Source organism: Furipterus horrens, unplaced genomic scaffold (assembly GCF_987537825.1).
Source record: "Furipterus horrens unplaced genomic scaffold, mFurHor1.1.pri manual_scaffold_1, whole genome shotgun sequence".
Classification (NCBI taxonomy): Eukaryota; Metazoa; Chordata; class Mammalia; order Chiroptera; family Furipteridae; genus Furipterus; species Furipterus horrens.
Genome location: NW_028327171.1, coordinates 62,526,386 through 62,550,785, shown reverse-complemented (window position 1 = coordinate 62,550,785; position 24,400 = coordinate 62,526,386). Strand labels below are relative to the sequence as shown.

The 24,400-nt window shown below is 38.9% G+C and overlaps 1 protein-coding gene across 1 annotated transcript in view; it reads left to right on the top strand.

The window, feature by feature from the left end:
* Positions 1-506: 506 nt before the first annotated feature.
* The window catches only part of CLRN1 (clarin 1), a 37,056-nt gene continuing 13,162 nt past the window's right edge, over positions 507-24,400 (top strand). The window contains exon 1 of the mRNA XM_090286749.1: positions 507-759. Within this exon, the coding sequence (XP_090142875.1) occupies positions 507-759 (253 nt within the window). The remainder of the gene's footprint in view (positions 760-24,400) is intronic.

The following is a 24,400-nucleotide window of genomic DNA, read 5'->3' as shown; positions in this document are numbered from 1 at the left end:
AACAAAACAAAAAACCCAGAAAACATAAAAATAAAAACATACGACCTTCTCAAGTTGCTGAAAATTTGCCACAGAAGCCAAGCCTGTTTCTGAAAGTTTCAACTCACCCAATCAGACAAAAGGCTGAGGAAAGGGGAGGCATTTATCAAGTTACACGGAGGACTCCATCTGTTATCTTAGACCTTTGTTACCAAGTGACACAAGAGGAGATACTCAAGGCAGTTTGAAAGAGTTTTATTTTACAAATTCTTAGCCCAAAGATTTCAAATTAGAGAGCAGTAAAAGCAAAAAAAGAAGAAAAGCCAAGTAAGTGCGATGAAGAACCCTTCCTGGCATACTACTGACATTTAACCCAGCCAGAACCTCCAACGATGATGAAGTTGCCTTTTCAGCTTGGTTCTGTCTGTTCAGCTTCTGTAATAAATGCTGTCAAAGGGGCAGTTGCTTCTGATCACTCACAAAGGTCTTGTGTTTGAACCTCACCCTCACAAAAGCCACTTCTCATTATGCCAAACCAACAGAAGAAAGTCATCTTTTGCATGGCCGGGGTGTTAAGCTTCGTGTGTGCCCTCGGAGTTGTGACGGCCCTGGGGACACCATTGTGGATCAAAGCCACCTTCCTCTGCAAAACAGCGGCTCTGCTAGTCAATGCCTCGGGTCAGGAGCTGGACAAGTTCATGGGGGAGATCCAGTATGGTCTTTTCCATGGAGAGGGCGTGAGGCAGTGTGGATTAGGAACAAGGCCTTTTCAGTTCTCATGTAAGTAGCAACTGCATTTTAATTTTTTAATATCTTAGGAGCACTCCTACAAGTGTTGCAACAAATTATTTTTAAGAGCCTTGCCCTATTGCAGAACTTTTTTTACACAGGTATGAACTATTTGAAATATCTAGGACAGTTCTGAGCAATCTCTTCCTAGTTTTTATTGTGTTGTATTTATTTTATTAATTATTTCATCCTTGCTATTTTTTATATGGCAACATGTAGTTAGTTGCTATGGAGTTATACTTTTTGAAAAGAAAAATATTAAAATTCTTGAATATTAATATTTGCATAAGAAAGTATGGGTTTTTTTTTAAAAGGGAGGGACATGGAGAATAGAAAAGCAGCAGTAAGAGATGATTCTTGTTTGGTTCTTCATAAAAAGGTCAGTCAGTGTGGTGGGCTCCTTAACCAGCCCTAGCTGCTTTTCTACCTTGTGCATGAATTTGTCTCCTGTCCACTTCCTTTTACTCTTGCTAGATCCTCTCCTGATGATAAATATTCTTTTAAAGCAACTTGGAATCACTTGACTATGGAAATTTAAAACAATCAGTTGTGCTAACTGGGAAAGAAATAGTTACCTATTTTATATAAAATGTGTAAGTGATTGACCTTCAAATCAGGTAGAGAACGTGAGATAGGTTTCCTGTCACAATTTTTGTGAAATAGAAGTCTTACCCTCAATATTTATAACTTGTTTATCTTAAAAGGAGATCTTTAAAAATTATCATGTGAATAGGCAACTCATTAAATGAAAATTAAGAAGTCATTTGTTATATCTCTCACAACACACATTCAGAAATTACTATTATTTCAAAAGTCTCATTTGGAACAATCTTACGAAGACACAACCAGTAAATTAGTGCATAAATCACTCTTCAGGAAAGGAGGTTACCAATTGAGGCATTTAAAATGAGTTATTATTTTGTCTGGGTATTTTTTTTCTCTAGCATAGTTAGAAGGCTAAATTAATTGAATTTATTATTAACATATGCAGTGTCTAATTAAATTTCAGTGCTGGCCCATTTACATTTCTGCAACATTCCTATATCTTCTTAGCAGTCGTTAGACACCAACCTTCAACTCAAATAGTGAGTTCATAAGTATATGAATTTTCACAGGGCACCAGAGATTCCCCAAGGATTAGTCTTCAGCTTTTCAAGAAATTATCATACACTAGATTTTATCAAGTGGATACCAACTCTTTTCTCTGAATGGCTTCAGTTTATTAAGGTAATAGGACCGTTAGAGTTGCTTAGCTTTCATGCAGGAGGGGGCAAAGAACAAAACTGAATATCATGTGATTTGCAACTTTATTACAAAATTAAAAAAGGGAAAAAGATCAGTGAAATGATTTAATCATGAGTCATTGGCAGCTTAACGCATGAGTAAATGCTTCTCACAAATGAATTTAGACAAAAGTAGGAAGCGTACAGTGCATTTTCTGAGTCTTTGCATTTTCTACAGTGAAATGTTTCAAAACAATATTTTCTGAACACTTGGTAGATACTAAGCACTATGCACATTTTTTCTCATCCAGAGCTACATTCCTTTGTGGTTCAACAAAAGGGTTTTCACAGCTGTGTCCTAGGCTGGCCCTGTGTATGATGCTGATCCAGTCTGTCCCTGTCCCTTTGCTTTCTGTGAGGATGCACAGAGCTGGTGGGCTTCAAACAATACCCTCACCTATCTCGCTGAATACATTAATCCCCATGAGACTCAGCATTTTCCCAGCCTCATTAAGAAAATTTTACATTTGCTTGCTTGTTCTGTGGTGCCAATCCTTTCCATATAATATTCTAGACATGTTAAAACCTCATTTATTTCTGAGGCCCAGTGGAGTGTACTTACAGGATAACCTTTTCTGCCTAAGCATTAAAGTATCTTTTCAATGGAATATGAGAGCAAGTTGGGAAATCTGTAGAATAAACAGAATCAATGGACTCCCTAAAAAGCACATTGCTTATTTAAATAAACACCTCTTCTGAGTGTTAAAAACACTTCCTAATAATGCACCTTAGGACACACTACATTCGGTTTACACTCTCCTTGCACTACAGCTTAGTGATTTACATCTTACCATTCAAAATGCCATCACCCTGTCCAGGAGGTTCCATTAATGTACCCTGGGGGAAGAGAGCTCTCTTATTTTCTTCCTGATAGAAAAATATAGCCCTGTCCACATAAGAGAATAAGAGACCTAACCCTATCTTCTCAATAACGGCTTCCATCGAGCAAAATCCAGAGACACTGTGAAGCTCTGAGTCCAACTTAAAATTAGAGTACAATTCACTTCCCAGGACTTTATTAGGCAAACATTTAGATTTGCAGAAACTTCCCAGTATAGGAAGAATGGAAAAGATAACTCATCAAAGTATTAATAACTTTGTGGCCAGTTTTCTTCATGTTGTCATGTTATCATCAGTTAGTGTAAATTTATATTTCAATTTGGTTGGATTACTAAATGCTACCTTGTTTACGAAACTTTTCACTTCGATCAACATTGGCCAACAGAAATGTAATGTAAGCCATAAATACAAGCCACATCTGTAATTTCTAATTTTCTAGTAGCCATATTAGAAAAAAAAGTAAAAGGAAACAAGTGAAATTAATTTTAATGACCTATTTTCTTTAACCCAAGATGTCCAGGATACTGTCTATTTAACTGTTAATATAAAAAAGTAATGAGATATTTTGCACTCTTTTTTTTTGGTGCTAATTCTGAAATCTAGTGTATATATTGTACTTATAGCACATCTTAATTCAGACCTGCCACAGTTCAAGTGTCCACTAGCCATTTCAAAGTGGCTAATTTAGATGGAGATTTACTCTGAATAAAGTGGGCACTGATGGCTCCATATTCTAAATGAATTTTTGCTTGTTTCTCTACATGTTTATGTGTGTTACTTTTATGTGCAATGTTTGTGTAACTTTTAAAACGCAGATATATAGTATAACATGAAGATGAAGAATAGGCCAGGAAAATAGGCAATGCTGTCATTTTTGTTCCCACTGACTGCTCTATCTCTTTTAATTATAACAAGGATCTTCTTCCCTGCCAGCATACACAAATATGCTGGGAAACTTCTGCCTTGTTTACTCTGGCTGGTTCTCATCCATTTATGGGTCAGTGGTTCATTTTCTAGAGGTCACCATTTCATTCATTATAATGAAGACCCGTTTTCCTGTCAAGGCAACACAAGCGTTGGAGTTAATTTTTCCTGATATGTCACCTGTAAAATTTTAATGATGATGTTTAAACTCTAAATATGACATCAAGACAAAAACTGCCAGTTTTGAGCTCAGTGTGTGTGGGTAGATTTCTGTTTTGGTGGTTTGAAACACTGCAGAACATCATCAAAATATGATACCCAAGCATCATATGGAATCAATCATTCCTAGATATGCCAATCTATTCATTGCCAAGACAGTAGAATGAGCTGGTAAAAACATATGGAATCTTTTTTGAGGAGAGGGGAATGTTAAAAAATAAAATTTAACCAATCGTATATCACAGCTTGCAACTTCTGTCATACAAAGCATTCTAATTAAAAAATTAGAAATTTGTAAAAAGCTTTCATATTTCAGATAAGCAGAGTTTCTTTACCAAATATAGCATATGGTCCAGACTGCAGAGGGAATGTTGAAACTATTTCTAGGTAGGTGGCTTCTCAAACATACTTTGAAGTATAAGAGTTGGTAATCAGGATCTCTGTCACCTCTGACACTGTCTTCGTGGTCTCCTGCAAGAGTGGCTGCTGTCTCCTGTTAACCCCACCTGCCCGCCCCAGGTGGTCTGTTGGTCACTATCCTCACACCCTGCACTTTCCCCATCACCCTGCCAAACCACACAGAGCTGCAAAGTTCTTTGATGTACTTTCTTCTGATAATAGTGCCTGTCTTTCCTCCTTTCCTTAGTGCATAGCCTGTGTGGAAGCAGGCATGGTGGGGGTGGGCTAAAAGACTGTCTGCTGAGAGGGATGAAGAAAGGAAGTGACTTGCATCATTTCACCTAGTATGCCTGGGCCCGCCTGCCTTTTAGCTCAGGGCCCTAATATCTAGTCTCACTCACCCATTATAGCTGTCCAGCAAATAGAGACTTTGTTTTCCTCTCATTAAAAAAAAAAAAGTGGTTAGTGAACAGAAGAGAGTAATATTTAAGAAGCACTGGTGTAAAAGAAAAACCCTTAATCTCTCTCAGTCAAATAATTATTTCCTCTGCTGTCCTTTCCAGATCTTGATGTTCACTCTATTATTTCAAATTACCTTGTATTATAAGTATTTGAGAATGTGTATTTTCTGTAAAAGGATCCTGAGCCCCAAGAAGGCAGAGGCTGTGTTTTATTCATCCTGGTGCACTCTCAAACAGGACCTAGAACAGTTCATGTCACAAAGAGGTACTTAGTATTTTAAATATTTGGTGAATGACACTATTGAGATTAAGCAATCTGGGTCTGAGGCTGGTCTCTGGCACTCACTGAGGATTGGATCTTTAGCAAATCATGTCACTTCATGTCAGTTCTTGCATCTATAGACTGGAAAGTAAAACTAGGTGATTTCTAACATTGCTTCCAGCTCAAACTCTCTATGATCTATATAATATGGGACTAGCTATTCTAGTCCAACTTTAAAATTCCAACTTTAAAATTGCACAGCCCTTCTAGCGTCAGCCTCATAAAGCCTTTGCTGACAGATTTTTAGCCCATCAACACAAGGTAAGTTTTGTGTGTCTTTGCTCTTTGGTCTTCAAAGCTCATGATTCTTAAAGTATTCTGAAATACGTACCAGTTGTCAGGACCTAAATGAATTTTATTATCAAAGCACATGCTTCTTTTGCCTCTGTCATGACCTTTTACTTTTTGTGTAGAAAATTGCAGATTAAGAAAAGAAGAAAATAAATGAGATGCTTTGGAAATCTAGGAAAATGAGTTGGCGGGTTCCAGAGAGCAGGAGCAGCCAAAAACGCTCGATTTAGATGGTACTACTGAGAAAATAAAACAAGAAGGTCAAAAGGTAGTGAGAGGCTGCTCTCCTACTTCCACCAATTTTTTCTTTCTCATTTTTCCTAGAAACTCTTCTTCCATCCTCAATGAAAAATTCCTCTTTCTTCAATTTGACTTCTTAAACCAATAATGGCAAGAAGTTAGCAATGACCAACATATTTAATACTTGAAGGGTATTCTTTCCCCAGAGGAGGAACTAAAGCAGCAATTATCCTAGAATTGGTGAGAAAAATGGGAAAAATGTGTTTGAGGAGAGAAATTTCTGGTTCTCTTTGCCTAGTCCAGGAAGATAACATTCATTTCTCTCTCCTACATAACAACTATCAACAATGTCCTTACCAGAAAAAAAAAATTCGACACAATGAACCTTGAGAATATAATTTTGTATATGAACATAAGTGTGCATGTGCCTATCACACACACACACACCTTTCTTCCTTTTAAATTATCCTCCACTTCAAAACATCCAGAAGGCAAATGATAAGATGGCAGTAATATGTTCCTGTGTGCCAATAATCACTCTAAAGGTAAATGGTTGAATTCACCACTCAAAAGGCAAAGAGTGATTGGATGGTTGAATTACATTTCACCATAACAGCCAGTAAAGTTGTTGACCTATGCTTACCTGAGAGAGAAAGCAGAGGCTGACCAAGCTGCTTCTGAAACTGCATGGCAGGTCTGAAGAGGGACTTCTGAACCTAGCCCTGGTGTGTGAACTTTACCTGTTGGAGGATGACCCCAAAATTGTTCTCACAATTTGCTGCTCTTCTTTGTGTTCTAATCTCTGAGGGTGATTGTTCTTCCCCAAGGACTTCCAGACACCCAGAAGAAAAAATACTTACCAGTATTTCAGCTGCCCATTTGTTGGGTGCCTCACGGGTGCCAAGTGTCTTGCATGTATTATCTCCAACCCTTACCTGAAGGTATTATGATACTATTCCTCTTAAACAAACACAGAAATGGGAAACTCAGAGAGATCACAAAAATTTCCTAAAGTCACAGAGCTGGTAGGAGCAGACCTGGGATTGAAATTCAGATGCATCTGATAGACCATGCTCATTGCTCTGTCACATTTGGCCTCTTTAAAATATGCCAAAGGGACACAAAATGTAAGAATAGCCTTCAATTTCATTTATTTAAAAAGAGATGTCAGGACTTCACAAGAGCTAGTTCTCATAAATCCATGTCATGGCACTTGGCCTTAAGACTTGAGTTTACTTACTGCCTCTTTTGCTCATATTTCAGTGGCTCTGATGTCTCAGTCCCATTGTTGACCTTTCTTTGGAAGGTAAAATAGCCAAGCAAAGCATTTTTAATAATCTAGGTTGAGCAGGTCACACACGAATTGCTAATCTTTGGGTTTTGTAACCTTATTGCCATGATGTTGACTGTTTATGTTTAAGGCACAGATATCTGATTGCATATATGGTTAGCTGACTTATGATCACTGTCAACAGACTTCTTCATGGTACAATCTTCAGAGTTACTTTGACTACAGCAATTATTTCACCATAGCAATGACCAAAATGGTAGTTTCTTTCCTGAGGTGACATGAACAGTTTCAAAACACAGGCAGGGACAAAAAGAAAAGCAGATACATAGCATTTTATTCACTTTCAAACAGATTTTCAAAAGAGAAAAATCATTAAAAGCCAGTGAAGAATTAGAGTAAAAATTAAAATCTTAAAAAAATAATTTTAAAAAAAGCTCATTTTTATAGCTCAAGTATATTGGAAATTTCATAGTTAAAGGCATACTTTTAAAAACAGAATTAGCTTATATTAAACAATGACAAATTTGCCTTTGAGCTAGTCATACAGCTGAACACCCAAACTGACTGTGGTGTGATACACTGTTGTTCCTGGTGGGATAGGACTGACTAACAGCAAACTGTCCCTGGCAGACTAATTTACGTGGGATTCACATTTTGCTCCCTCCCAGCATGTTATAACTGTGGCAAAGCCATTCTCGGGAGTCATTTCCCTGACATAATCAGACCCTGTGGATTAGGAGCAGTTAAATGGGTTCTGTTATCAGAGGCACATATGTGCCAAAGCAGCTGTCATCCGTAAGCCACCACTGGTGATTAAGACTCATTGATGGGGCTGCTTCCAAACAGGCTTTAGTCAGGTAGATACACTTGAGCTGAGAGGAATTCAGGCGAGGTACTGAGAGAATTGTATTTTAAATGGTTCTATCAGGCCATCAAGTCTCCCTCTTTTAAGTGCTGGGGTCATGGATTTCATTCTCCCTGACCACGCAGCCATCAGAAGAAGCCTGGCTCAATACCTGGGTGTGAGGTTATGGGGACATTAAAGGAGAAGAATGCATTGAGCGTATGTCAGGGAATGCCTTTTACTGAATTTTCATAATGACAGGCTGCAGAGGAGCTGAGGGGAAAGTCAGATCAAGAACATTTCTGTAAGAAGAAAGAAACCTTCCTTCTTTATTCTCTTTCAAGAAAATGAATAGCTGAGCACCAAGGGGCCAAATACAACTTTTTTTAACCCACCTTTTCTATGAAGAAGGACAAGTTGCGAAGGAAAACAGGACCTCTGAAGCTGCCACTATGGCTTTAATCTAGGAAAAGTTGCTGCTCCTTTGCTGGCATCATTGTCAGAGGCTGCCTTCATTCTGAGAACTTCACAGACCTGTGTTTTACATCTGGCCAGATGAAGGCAAAAAGGGCTGATGAGACCCCAAACCGTTAGATCAGTGGCCCACAACCCTGGCTGTGCTTTACCATCACCCAGAGTCTTTAAAACTAGGGATGTGAAGGCTGCAGCCCAGACAAACTGAATCGGGCTCTCTGGAGGCAGGGCCTGAGCACCGAATGGTTTGGAAACTCCCCAGGTGATTCTAATGTGCAGCCATGGCTGAGAACTACCAAGTTGGATGGTGGCCAAGACAGGTGGAATCAGGTGAGGTCCTACATCAGAACCCTCATTTTTAGAGGGAGGGGGCGGGCGTGGCGCATCAGAAGGCAGGCAGAGGGAGAAGTAGTATTTAGCACTATTTCCACACAGTTGGGAGGTTTTCTGGTCAAACTCAAGCTGGATTCCTTGGTTTTCATTCCTTTAGCTGTTCCGAGAAGAGTCTCAGACTTTATCTACACTCACCTGGCCTCAGAGGGAAAGATTGATCTAACTGATATAACTTTGCAATAAGAACCTGAGCATACCTGGCTCTCACGCCCTAGGATTCCCCTCTTTCCATGTCTGTCCACCAGTGACAGGAGCCTATTTTCCACCTGGTCAGGGCGAAGGAGCCAGCTCTGCCCTGGATGGGAGGCCTCTGGCTGGCCAGCCCTGCCTATGGCTAGGTGGATGAGGCTGCCTAGTGCAGCAGCACTTGGTGGGTGATGTAAGCCCTGTTCTCCACTGGCTTTATCAGAAATAAAGCTAACATTTTGACCTCCATCTGCCTGTGGCCTGTGAAAGGGCTTTGCTCCTTCCAAAGAGACTATCAGGCTCCTCTTTAGAGGTGTGCCACCAGCCCAGACATCAGCTGAGACAAACCATTACAGGAAATTCCAAGAAATTGCACAAAGAAAATAGAAATGAGAATGGGAACAATATATTAGATGCTGGGAAAACAAGTATCAATTAAGTAATTAAACTATAAATCCAAAATTCCTGTATTATTTACGGCAATAGTCACTCACTTGGTCAGGGAAAAAATAAGTAAAAATTTGAGCTACAAGATAGAACATTCTCTTGAAACCCATGCAACCTAAAAACTTCTGTGGGGGGATCTTTGGTCCCAATGTACAGATATGTGCTCTGACGACCTGTGGGCTCCTACCCACAATGATGGATCCTGAGATTTGAAAATGCAGACGCTTTCCCTGCACTGTGTTCCTCTCAGGGGGAATACAAATTTCATCATGTTAAAAAAATATTTAGGCAATTACTTAAAATTTACAAAGAGCTTTCACATAAACGATCTCACTTCTATCTCACTTATGAGATTATGGTGATATTAAAGGGGTTGAATACGTTGAGTATATGTCAGGGAATGTCTTTTACTGGATTTTCATAATGATTGGCTGCAGATGGGCTGAGGGGAAAGTAAGATCAAGAACTCAAAAGTTCTGCCCTGGCTGCTGTGGCGCAGCTGGTTGGAGAGTCATCCTGCGAACCAAAAGTTTGCAGGTTTGATTCCTGGTCAAGGCATATGCTGAGGTTGCAGATACAGTTCCTTGTCTGGGCACATGAAGGCATCAACCAATTAATATTTCTCTCTCATATTAGTGTTTCTTTCCTTCTCTCTCTCTCTTCCCCCCTTTTGGAAAAAATAAATAAATCAATAAGCATGTCCTCAGATGAATATTAAAAAAAAACCTCAAAAGTTCTGGGTTTTATTTCTATTACCATCTACATTTACAGAAAAGGGAACTGAGGCATACAAAGACCCACATGAGCAGTAAGTTACATACCAGATTAATCCCAAACTCTTCTAAAACTCCAAAAGTTATGCTTTTTTCAACCTGCCATGTTACTTTCCTGTTAATGCCTCACCGCTTGTCGCCCTTCCCACTAATTCCTCCATTCTTCTCAGTTTGGTAGTGAATGACACAGTATTCCCTCCCTTATAGTGGGTATTACGTTCTAGACACTCCCGCAATCAGTGAAAATCCACGAAGTAGGAAACTTACATTTATTTTAGTATTTATATATATTTTAAGGCTTTATAAACCCTCCCCACACACTTATAAACTGTTTCCAGTGCCTCATTAACCTTTCCCACTCCCTCATTAACCTTTTCCACACTTCTATAAACATTAATTATGTTCTTAAACATATTCTACACTCTTAAACCTACTTAACTTTAACAACATACATATACAGGACCGCAAAATCCCGCGATATAGCAAAAAATCCACGATAAATAAATAAATATAATATTTCTAAAAATCCCATGATACAGTGAGGCCACGATAAGTGAACTGCAATATAGAGAGGGACTACTGTATTCCAATTGCCTAATACTCTTGGTTAATTATAGGTTTAGATTGACTTTACTAATTCCTGTTTTAAAATTGTAAGATAAAAAATATGATCTTTAGACTGGAATCAGTAACATATAAAAGTATATATTCAGGATAAAATATAACAGAAGAAGTCAGCAGATAGAAATAAAATAAATTTTAAGGCAACTGAAATGCAAGCCACACATTTAGAGGTATCAAATAAAAATTAATTAATGTCAAGCAATAAAGAACATACTTAGCAATTAGTAGAAGCAAATGTTTTTTTTTAATCTTATTCTTATTATCCTACAATGATCTATTGAAAACATCATGACTTGTCATGTAAGACACAAATTCTTTGTAAGTTAAAGGGTATACATAATATAAAAAATAGAGACATTTATTGAAGAAAATATAAGATACAAGAAACGTTGTATATAGGACAATGATGCCTCAGTCCCCTTCAAAGGAGGCACCTTGGGACCTCACGCAGGTCTCCCAATTGCCCTCAGCTCAGCTGCGCTGTCATATTTTCCTGAATCTCATCGATGGTCTGAAATCTCTTCCCTTTCAAAGGTGATTTTAGTTTTGGGAAAAGCCAGAAGTCACAGGGTACCAAATCTGGGATGTAGGGGGCTGAGTCTTCTGGATGATTTGATGTTTCACAAAAAAACTCTGCATTGTTGTGATGAAGCTGCCAGTCACCAGTTGCCTATAGCTGAGGACTTCTGAATTATCCAAATAGTTTCCGTGAAGGAATGTTCAAGTTTAAGGCAAAATTTGATGCAGATTCATTTATCTATTCACTCAGTCATTTTGAATGCGATGGCCACACAGTATACATGCTCACTCAATGGCATCTACTGTCCCTACTGACTAGTTCAGTGAAGTTATCCTTATCCACACATGTGTATTACAGTCCACTCTTCTTGGCTGCCAGGATATATTGATGTCGTGCAAACCATTCTCATTATATTAACAATTGCTAGACTTTTTCCAGACAGGCCTCATATATGCTTTCACTTCCCCAACAATAAAAGATTATTGGGTACTTGTTATGTGCCTAAGCATTTTTCTAGACTGAGTAGACACAGGGAATGAGAGAGGGTACTTGTTCACAGACAACTCAGATGCTGGTAGAAGTGTTTTTAAATAACCAACTACTTTTAACAGCTATACAGGTGCATCTGTCAGAATGGGCTAGGTTATGTTTCAGTAACAAGTCCAAATGTCACAGGTTTAAATAAACAAAGATTTACTTTTTGCTCAAGGTACATATTCTTCAGAGATCAGCTGTAGGTCAGTCCAGGATTTAGCCACCATCTGAAATGTTGCCATTTGTTGTAACAGAGAGAAAAAGTTGTAGAGCATTTCACAGTAGCAACTAAATTCTGACACATGCCACTTCCTCTCATACAATATTCTGTTGGTTAAGTCATGTTACACAAGCACACCTAACTTCAGAGGAGGAAAGATGTGCAGTCCTACCATGGGCCCAGGATGGGGGAGAATCAGAACCATAGATGGTTGAAGAGTACTAATTACTATCACAATTATTGTATTTACTCAGAAAGCTCCAAGAACAAGCATTACTCTCTGTCAGGGCAAGACACAGAGAAATCAGAGGAAAATTCTCAAGGATAGGCTAGATTTCACTAGATGGCATTGAAGAAGTCATTCTAAGCAAAGGAACAGCATGAGCTAAGGTATGAAAAGTATTGTGTCCACAGGACAGATTATGTGTGAGAGAAAGGCCAGGCTTTGTGCTCGTCTGTGCGTGCGTGCATGAGTGCATGTGTATGTGTTTACAATGGGAAGATCTTGAAATTTGAGCATGATTCTACTCTGAGGGAATAGAGAGTAGGAAGAAAAGACTGAAGACAGATAAGAGAGTAGGAAGAAAAGACTGAAGACAGATAAGAGAGTAGTTATTAGATCTGGAAAGCACCCTGGGAAGGTGGAAAAGAGAGTACAGGGAGAAGGACAGGTCTTGGACAAGAGAAAAAAAATTTTTTTAACTAAGAATGGAGGAAAGGTTGGACATGGACCAAAGAGAAGCTGTGGGTGGATGGCAGTAGGGGACTGAATAGTTGAAAGAATTCCCCTGCTAGCCTGTGTTTTCTCTGTGAAATGGAAGAGTTCAGTTTACTAGAGATTTTTAAGCCTTTTGTAAGCCAGGCACGTAAGACTAAGGGAAATGGAGGTGGGGATATGAGAGTGCAACAGAGTGGGGGAAGTTTGGAATATCTGACAAGGGACAGAAGATGAAAAGACTGAAAAAGGCTTTGCAGAAAGGGGGTACCACAGCTCAGAGGCTTGAGGAGTCACCATCTGACCAGGAGAGTGAGGGTACAGAGGCAGGGGACCCAGTCCAAAGAATAGAGTCCCCTGCAGTTGACTGCGGAAGGGTAAATTTCCTACAGAGAGCATCCTGGAAACTGCGTTTTCACTCCATGTCATTATTGTGACTTAGCTCAGTTTCATAATAGCAGTCTATACTAATGAGAGCATGACAGCCTTGCTCTGCACACTGAGCGACTTACGCAATGTAAATTACCTTTCTTCTCCTCTCTCTCCTGTGACTTGGGCACCTTCTCCTACTAGGAGATTGAAGCCAATGATTAGTTTCTTCTAGTTCTCTGTTTCTGACCAGAAATCTTTTCAGAAATCTCTGCTTTCCAGACTTCAAGGAAGAGGAATTGAGCTTTGAACCAGGGTTCAAAAACAGTGGAACAGTGGAGTGTAATATGTATGTTACAAAATATAACCGATGTTCTTTAAGTCACTATATATATAAATTCTTTTAGAAAGCACTCTGACCCAAGTAATTCCTTTCCTGGGAATTCATCCAAAAAGGTTATTCCCATTCATCATCTACCCTACAGTAAGAAAAAAAGGTATATGCTTGAAGATGTTCATGGAGGCATTAGCTAGAATACTGAGAGCAGAAGACATTAGTTTGTCTTATACTAGTTTGATGGAAAATCTATGTAGCTATCTAAATGATGGTTTTGAAGACAATATTTATAACATGAAAAGATGCTTATATTCTGAGAACAAAAACAGAATGTGATCTCAAAACTACATTTTGATTATAGTAATATAGGAAATAAATATTAAGACTGACAAAGATTTCAAAGGAACAAAAATAAAGGAAAACATTTCTTTTTATGTTGGTAGGATTGTGGGTGAAATTTTTTATCTTAATTTCCATTTCATTGTTATAATATTTTCCATTAAAAAGAAAGGTTTCTCCCTAAATAGTTTGAGCTTTGGACAATCTAACAGAAACAGGGTGAGGAGCAAATTTATCTTTCCTCAGTCCTCTGGCCCTGCTAACAAAAGAGTTTTGTCATGTTCAGGTTTGAGATGAACTCTTTTCCCAAATCTCAAACTTTAAACCTGTTATTAAACAGCAGTCAGTTTCTATGTAACATTTTGACAATCACCCAACTATGTTGGATTAAAGGTTTTCTTTTAATAAAGAGATTTGAAATTCCATTCCAGTTGCTAACAAGGTTTTTCAACTGCTAAAACAAAAAACAAAAACAAAAATAATCTTACTGGGTTCTATCATCCACCTCTGGTGACTACTTTATTTTATCCCCATTGCCCCAGATTCTCTCTAAAAACTTTCAGTGTAGCTTCTATTACCACCAGCCCCCAAACTGCTTACATCAAGGTCAACAGTGACTTCCTGACTCAATGAACAAATTCTGATTCTTAACCACAACTCCCATCACACTAAACACTGCCAACCCTTCTCTACTTCTCTGGCCCATGCTGCTAACTGGACTGTTTGCTGCTCTTCTTCCTTCCCTCCTTGCCAGTGTGATGCTAACTCCCTTCAGCCTGAATGAGTGGCTTCCACCAAGAAACCCGAGACCTGCCGGCCACGTCAGACTCCATTCTTGCATCCTACTTAAAGCAAAATGTATCCATCACACAAATATGTGTCCAACAGCTACATCATGCATTCTTAACAATAGTTAAGTGTACCCTATGGGGTGAAAACTGGTTCTTTGAGAAAAAAGAAAGCCTTACTTAAAAAGTATACATGTACTTAAAACACAGATATAAATTCAATACAGAAACAAATATACCATACATCTGTGGTATTAAAAATTTCCTTGGGTGAGAGTAATTAGAAGAAATGTCTACAAAGACTCCTGGGATGGGAAGCAACGATAAAACTATATGTTGAGAAATACTGATCTCACTGTGCCAGGCATCCCTAGGTACTAGGAATACAGCAGTGAATAAAACAGACCAACATGCCTGCCCTCATACCATGGGAGAAACAAAGAATAAACAAATAAATAAAAATATTGAAGTTGTCAGGGGCAATAATTGCTGTGTAGGAAAATTAAGCAAGGAAGGAGGTTTAGGAGTGGGGAGTGACCAGACAGGGGGTTGCAACTTTAGATAAGGTGGTCAAAGGAGGTTTCCCTAAGAAAGTGACATTTAATTAAAGATATGGCGGTGACAGAGCAAGCCAGGAGGATATCTAGGAGAATCTCCAGGCAGAGGGAACAGTAAGTACAAAGGCCTTAAGGTAGGAGTGTCCCTGGCATGTCTAATGTACAGTAAGGAGATCAATGGCTGGAGCCAATGAGCAAGGGAATTGGTAGCAGAGGTAGTTAGGGGTCTGGCAAGGGGCCCAATCATGTATGGCCTTATAGGCCATTGTAATGATTTGATTTATCCTCTGGTTGAGATTAGAGTCCACTGGAAGGGTTTGAGCAGGGGACTGATATAAAGCAATTTATCTTTTAAAGATCTCTCTGGGTGCTGGTTGACAGCAGGTTGTAGGAAGGAGGGGTGGAATCAGGGAGATCAGTTAGGGTCCTCTTGCAGTCACCCAAGTGAAACGCAATGGCAGCTCAGACCAGGGTGGGACAGTAACAATGGTGAGAAGTGACCAGATTCTGAAGGTAGGGTCAACACGTTTTCCTGATGGGTTGCACATTAAATGTGAGAGTAACAGAGGAAGAATCAAGAATGATGCCAAGGAAGAATGGACCTGCCTGCTACTGAGATGAAGAGAGCTAAAGGAAGCAAGTATAAGGAAAGAAAGAGTATGGATTCAGTCTTGGATACACTGAGATGCCTATTCAATATCCCAGTCAAGATATTCAAAAGATAATTGGAAGACATGCAAGTATGCATTGAGGGGGAAGTCTGGGCTGGAAATCCCCATTTGAGAGTGCTTCTAGGAAGTCATGAACTGGATAAAGCACCAAGGGAGCAAGTGAAGAGGGAGAAAACAAATGTGAACTGAGGCAGCCCCTAGGTGACTCAGATGAGCATGAACCAACAAGTAGATAAAGATAGCAGCTGGTGAGGTAGCAACAAAATGAAGAAAGTACAGTGTCTGGAACCAGGGGAACAAAGCATTTCCAGGAGCAAGGATACAGCTGCTGTGCCAAATGTGGACTGGGCAAGAGGAAAGGAAAGAACTGACCTTTGGGCTGGGCAGCTGGAAGCTCACTGTTGCCTTGGGAAATGTCATATTTGTACAGCACGTTCAAGAACGATAGCTGGATGAGGACTTACATGAGATTTGTTTTTAGGATGAGAAAATGACAGCATGTTTCTGTGCTGATGGGGTGGATCCAACAGACGGGGGAAACTGACAGTGCAGCAGACACAGGTGGGCGTTCCTCAGCAGTGTCTTTGAGAATGTGAGGTCATGAGCAGTGGTGGAATGGGCCTTAAACAGGACACACCGCGGCGAACCTCTGCTGGGTACATGCTATGTGCTAGGCACTTCCTACATGGATGTCACTGAATTCTCACAAATCTGAGAGGGAGGTAGAATGAGTCTTATTTTTCAGATAAGGTTTCAAATCAAAGTTTAGGGAGTTGACAGAGTTAGAAAAGAAGCTATAATGAAAACCTCTGATTTCAAATGCTTGTCTCTTTCCCAAGCTGTCCCTGGAACACTCTCATTTTACAGGCAGGAAAATAGACCCATTCACCTGCTGAAGGTCCCACAGTGGACCGGGACCTGGATGTTTGACTCTTGGCCCCATGCTCATGTCTTTTCCTAAAATCCCCCTTCCTCCGTGCCAAATGGCCACATTTGCTGAGGCTCTCTCAAATCTGCAAGACCCTATTCATCCCAGACTTTTTTCCTCCTCCTCTCTTTTGTTTGCAGTCAGGTTTATTGAGGTGTAATTTACATACAGTAAAAAATTTACCCTTTCCAGGTGCATAGGCCTATGAATTTTGGCTAATGCATAGAGACATATAAATGCCACCTTAATCAAGATGTAGAACACTTCTATCACCCCCTAAATTTCCCTTGTACCTCTCTGTGGTCAGTCTTCCTCCCCCATCCCCAATCCTGGGAAACTACTGATGTGTTTTTGTCCTTATCCAATTGCTTTTCCCAGAATGTCATATATATAAAATCATACAATATGCAGCCTTTGAGTTTTTTTCACTGAGCTTAATGCGTTTCCAAGCCATCCATGTTATTGTGTGCACCAATCGTCTGTTCCCTTTTATTACTGAGCAGTATTTTATCATACGGATGGACAACAGCTTATCCAGCTTTTCACCAGGTGATGACTATTTACATTGTTTCCAATTTTTGCTGAGTATGAATAAAGCCACTTTAAACATTGCATACAGAGCTTTGTGTAGACATGTGTTTTTAATTCATTTAGGCAAATATAGAAATAGTATTGAAGGTTCTTATGTTAAATCTATGTTCAGCTTTCTAAGCAGTGAAACAATTGGATATCTATATATAAAAAAGAAATAACCATGGCCACATACAAAAAAAATTACTTGAATGGATCATAGACTTAAATATAAACTTTAAACTAACAAAACTTCGAGGAAAAAGACATAGGAGAAAATATTTGTGGCCTTACACTAAGCAAAGACTTTTTATATTTGACATCTAAAACATAATACATAAAAGAAAAAAACTGATAAACTGGAATTAATAAAAATAAGAACTGTTCTTCAAAAGACACTGATAAGCACATAAAAAGACAAGCCACAGACTTGGAGAAAATATTTGTGAGTTACTTATCTGATAATGGGCTGAGCATTCATAAAAATTTCTCAAAACTCAATAATAATAGTAATACAATGCACAAAAGACATGAACAGACACTTCACCAAAAAAGATATATGAAAGGCAAAGAAACTCACAAAAAAAGATGCTCAACAATATTAGCTTTTTGGCAAATGCAAATAAAAACTATAATGTGATAAATTACCCATCTATTAAATGGCTACAATTTTTAAAAACTTGCAAAGTGCAGCAAGAATTAGGAGCAGTTAGGACTCCTATTTATTACTGGTGGAAAAGTGAAGTGGTACAGCCACTTTGGAAAACACTTGGCAGTTTCTTATAAAGTCACACACATCGCAGCTGAAGGCAGGGGGTGTGAGGGACAGGTTGACTACAAATGGGAAACAAGTTTTTGGAAAAGTGGAATTGTCCTATATCTTCTTTGTGGTGGTGGTTACACAGCTATATGAGTTTGTCAAAATTCACAGAACTATACACCAGAAAGGGAGAATTTTTTATAGTTAATTTTACTTTAATCTTAAAAATAGGAAAAAGTAAAATCAAAGGCATCAATGATACTGTGTGACTTCAGGCAAGCTACTTAACTCCTCTGTGGCTTAGTTCTTTAAAAATCTATATATTGAAAATAAAATAGTACCTTCCTTATTTGTATATTGCTGTAAGAATTTAATGTGTTGATTTATGTAATGTTCATAAAGTACATGGAACATAGAAAATGCTAAATAATTATTGACTGTTATTTTTATTCTTCTTATTACCACTTGTGTATTGCTCTTTGAAGAAGTTGGGTGGTGAAATAACGGAGAGAAAAGAAGGGTAATGAGAGGCTTGGGGTGGTTTGAGGATGAGGACACCTAGACACATTGACTCAAACAAAGCGGAAGAAATCAGTGATAAGAGAATGAAAGAGTATGTAATTCTGAACACACAGCCCAGTCCTGTGCTACTAATGTGACATCAGCTGCCTATCTTAAGAAATAACTCCATTTCACTTGTCAACATCTAATCAAGTAATTTCTGGAGAATTCCTGGAGGCCAGAAGTGACTTGCTGGATTAATGAAAGCCCTCCACAGGTTAAAAATGCTCAAACCCTTTTTTAGTGTGATCCTAAACCTAAAAGAATTAAAAGGCCATTTTATTGGATATATCTCCCCAGGCAAGGAAAACAAAGAAAAAATAAACAAATGGGTCTACATCAAACTAGAAACGTTTTGCACAACACGTTTGGAAAACATCAACAAAATAAAAAGACAACCAACAAAATGGGAAAAGGGGTTAATATCCAAAATTTATAAAGAACTTACAAAACTCAACACCAAAGAAACACCAAAGAAACAAACAACTCAATTAAAAAAATAGGCAAAGGACCTGAATAGACACTTCTCCAAAGAAGACACACGGATGGCCAATCGACATATGAAGAGATGCTCAACATGACTAGCCATCATAGAAATGCAAATTAAAACCACAATGAGATATCATCTCACACCTGTCAGAATAGCTATCATCAGTAAATCAACAAACAAGTGCTGACAAAAATGTGGAGAAAGGGGAATGCTTTTGTACTGTTGGTGGGAATGCAGATTGGTGCAGCCACTGTGGAAAGCAGTATGGAGATAACTCAACAAATTAAAAATGGATCTGCCTTTTAATCCAGCAATCCCACTTCTGGGAATATATCTGAAGGAACCCAAAACACTAATTTGAAAGAACATAAGCACCCCTATGTTCACTGCAGCACTATTTACAATCACCCAGATACGAAAGCAGACCAAGTGTCCATCCATAGATGAGTGGATAAAACAACTATGGGACATTTACACAGTGGAATACTACTCAGCCATAAAAAAGAAGAAAGTTTTACCCTTTGTGACAGCATGGTTGGACCTGGAGAACATTATGCTAAGTGAAATAAGCCAGTCAGAGAAAGACAAATACCATACGATTTCACTCACTCATATGTGGAATCTAATGAACAAAACTGAACTAACAAGGAAAATGGGGACAGGCTCGTAGATGGAAAGTAGATGACAGCTAGTAGGGGTGGTGGTTAGAGGATAGAAGGATTGAACAAAAAGGAGAAAGGGACTCATGGTCATGGATAAGAGTGTGGTGATTGCTAGGAGGTGGGGTATAAGGGGACTGAGTGGTAATGGAAAAAATACATTAAAGATTAAATTTAAAAAAAAAAAGGACTGAAATGACCAAACAAATCTACCTTCTAGATACAAAATATCCAATGACATTAAAGTGACATCTCCCAAATGTTTATTCAGATGGTTTGCTCTCAGCTTTAACCAAGGAAAAGTCGTATCAGTGTTGATTGACAAAATGAAGGGCTGTTACCAGAGTTCTACATGGTCATTACAGATTCAGAAAATTTTCATAAAGAGAGAAAAAGAAGAAAAGATGATAAAAAGAACAGAAAGGAAAGGAAAGGAAAGGAAAAGAAAGGAAGAGAAAAGAAAGGAAAGGAAAGGAAAGGAAAGGAAAGGGGGAAAAAAAGGAAATTAAAAGAGAAACTGGATAAAATGTAAGTATGACATGCAGGGATGACTTTAACCTGCTGAGTGACTTTCTCACCACTGTGGGAATTTTAAGAGACTTCATAAGAATTAAAATGCTGCACATAATTTATTTTAGCTTCTGGCTTTTCTTTCCAGGAGGCCAATCAGTGCAACTTCTTTCTGCATTTGTTTCAATGTGTGGTAACAGCCCTCAATTTCCAGACCGGCTCTATCTAGCTACCCTGTTGGAAATGAAGAGGTTGCTACCTCTTTTACAGACAGGGAGATAGAGGAAGCAGTTTTTGGAACTGCTAGTAAAAACCAAGTTGAAAGTTGATTGAATGCAAGAACAGCAGGTTGGATTAATTGAGGTGTCTCAGCAGTTGGAAGTTCCAGAGGGCAGGCAATTGTAGCACAAGACTAGCTGGTTCGGTGTGCACCCCCAGAACATGGGCAGCAGTGTGGACCACTGCAATCACTGGCAGCAGGAGCTCAGCACCTGTGAGCTCTGACCTACACTACCTCCATGCATTCTTCCAAACAGAACTGAGGACTTTTCTTATTCTCTCTTCCATCCTTTTTCTCTTTTCTCTCAATTCATCCATATTATTTTTAATTGATAAGGACTTTGAAAAACACAACCGCAGTACCATTAAGATAGGCAACAAAATCAACAATACTTATATGATATCACCTAATATTCAGCTCATGTTCAGTTTTCCCTGGTTACCTCAAAAATGTCTCTTATACATGGTTTGGTTAAGTCACAAGCAACATCCACACACTTCATTTGGTTAATATGTCTGTTAAAATTCTTTTAATCTAGAACCATTACAGGAATATTTTGTCTTCATCAATTCTTTGAATTAATCTTTAAAAGTATTTATATATTCATTAAGTACCTAATGCTTGCAGGGTGGCAAAAAAATTTTTTTCCCCAAATAGTGGTAAAAGGTACACAATGAAATGTCTTTGTTTTCCTCCCCAGAAGCAAGGTTACCAGCTTCACATGTAACCTTCTAGAAATAGTCTGTCTACACAAGCATGTTTGTCCCTGAGGCTGATGTAGCCTGGTGGTTAAGAGTGAGGACATGAGTTCAAATCTCCACTCAGTCACTTACTAAGTATATTGTTCTTTGAAGAAGTTTGGATTTACTAAATATAAATCTTGGGCATGTTATATCTCCTCTGACCCATTGTTTTTTTCCTCTGGGAAGTGGGACTAATAATAGTACCTATCTTACAGGGTTATTGAGAGAATTAAATCAGATAAGTAAAGTACTTTAACTACTTGTTAATACATTTCCCTTTGGCTTATCCCTAAATGATAGAATGATACACATTTCTCTTTATTTGTTTTTTTTAAATCTAACATCACATTTTGACGAGAATACCATAACTTTTCTTATAGATTTGTTTCATTGTTTGTAATCATTGACTTTTATTCCATTGTATGGATGCCATACTGATAGACGTGTTATTTCTAATCTTTTGTTTTTACCATAAAAAGCACTACAATGAATATATTTGCAATATTTTATTGGATGAATGTGCAAAAATATCCATAAGATCAACTCCTAAAAATAAAATTGTTCAGCTAAAAAATATGTGCATTTTAATGCTTTATAGGTATTGCCCAAGAAAAAGGCACAAGGGTCGCCATTTCTCTACACCCCAGTTAACTGAACATTGCTAAAAGTTTTGATATTTGTATTTATAATTTGTGAAAAATGGTATCTCGTAGATTTATAACATATGCCTATTTCTCTTATTGTGAGAAGATTAAAGAAATATAGTGCAACTAAACTACAGTAGTCAAATGGCCCGCCCATGACACCTCAGTGTGGACCTTGAGTGAACTCCATCAGGATACAAATGCCCTTGTTTGTATTCATGAAGAGGGTTCTCCCTATCTGACAGCATGAAGCATATTTTATGTATGTACATAGGTAGTTAGTTCCATCTGGCAGTGCTGAAGGGTTTGTTCTGAGACAGTGCAACTCCCTCACCTGGTCCCTTTCTGACACACAGTCCAGAGCAGAGCAATGTGGCCAGTAGCCCGTGGCCACGCATCTGCACAGCTATCTCCTTCTTTCATGAAACATTTTCTTCCTTTAGTGTCTCCACTGTCCCACTCATTCCTAACAAGCTCTCTTTCTCACGTCCTTGGCTGACTTCTCCTGTCTTCTGTGTGGGAAAACACGGAGGAGCCCCAGGGCTCCTACCCAGCCTTTCTTTCCTCTAACTATACAGCTTCTCCATAGGGGATAACCTTTTCATGGCTTTAAGTGTGCAGGACAGGACTATGGTGAGGCCATTGAGGCAGCTAGGACATAAAATTTAGGGAGACCTTCACTCTCAGTTTCTGTGGTGCAGGGCTGGCACCAGAGAGTGACTGCCTCCTTGAGGTTTATAGCCTAGTCCCTCCCTGTTACATATTCCTGCCTTCTCCCTGGACCTTCAACACATAAATCCTATTTGATATCTCCACTTGAAAATTTTAAATGCAACTCAAACTTAAAACACCTAAAACAGAACTCCTACACCATTTCTTATTCCTATGCCCAAACCTGCTCATTTTGCTTCAATTTTGGTTAATAGAATCGCCATTCATTCAGTTGTTCAGGTCAAAAATCCAGTTACCCTTGATTCTGCTCTTTCAGCAAGTCCTGTCTTCTATCTCCAAAATATATTCCAAATCTGACAACCTCTCACCATCTCTACTCCTACTCTCTTAGGCCAGGCTCTTCTATCTGGCCACCCCTCAGGTCTTCTCCCTCCCCTTATGCTCTCTTCTCAGCAGCCAGAGTGGTATTTTTACATCATTAAGGAGATGGTGTCACTCTTCTACTTAAAAACTTCCAGTGGCTTCCAAATAAATTTAGAATTAAAAGCAGACTCATATCCATGGTCAATAGACCAGGATCTAGTGGGGGCAGCCGTCTGAGCTCAGCATATCCATCTTACTTCCTCCTCCCCTCATTCACCAGGCTCCCTGCTCACTCTTGACCCCCTTTGTCCCTTTCCCCTGGAATTCTCTTCCCCAGATGTTTACACAGCCACTTCCTTTCAGCATTCAGGTGTCAGCTCAGGCGTTACTTTCCTGGCCACCCCCATCACTCACTCAATCACTCCCAATCCCATTATCCAGCTTTATTTCTCCATAGCATTATTACCATCGGAAAGTGTCTTATTATTATCACTTGCATAATATTCTCCCAAAGCTCAGGGGGCTTAAAAGAAAAGTTTATTAGTTCAGCTGGACAGTTCTCTGGTGCTGTTGCAGTTAAATAGCAGCTGGGGTTGACGCCCTCTGGAGACTTTGCTGGACTGAACATCCAATACTCTTCCCTCCCATATCTGGCACTCCTCCAGGTGGCCCCTCTGTCCTGCACAGTGGCTTGGGTTTCCTGAGAGGCAACTCAAGCCTCCAAAATAAAGATGTGGGAGCTGCTGGTCCCCTCATAGGCTAGGTGTGCAACTGGCACAGTGTACTCTGCTGCCATATTCAGGTGGTCAGTCATAGATGAGTCCAAGTTCAAGGGACTGAGTAATGAATTCTACTTCTTAAAGGGGAATTTATATGTGCATAAAGAAAGGAATTCGTGGTGGCCATCTTTGGCAATCAGTTTTCACATTTGTTTGTTTACTTGTTAATTGTCTATCTATTCTTATTAGGTTATAAACTCCACAGACAACAGGGACTTCACCTATCTTGTTTGATGCTTCTATTTTGAGCAACTAGAAGGATTCCTGGCACAGAATAGATGCTCAGTAAATAAATTAAACACTTGATAAATGTTTAGGAAACTAAAATGGACTGAAATAAACTTCCCCAGATTGGTTTGGTCAGGTTTGCTGATGTTAAAGATACTCATAGGTCACCAGATAAGAGATACCTTGCATTTATAAAGCATTTTATTTCCTCTGCAAACAAGAAAAACATACCCTGAACACAAAATCTAGAAATAGACTTGGCTCATTTTCCAAACGGAAAATATTTCTTGTATCACCAGAAATTATTTTCCCACAGCTTGTGCTACATCAAAATATTGAAGTTGACTGCAAATATACTGTTCTTTAAAGTTGGTATGGACTAGA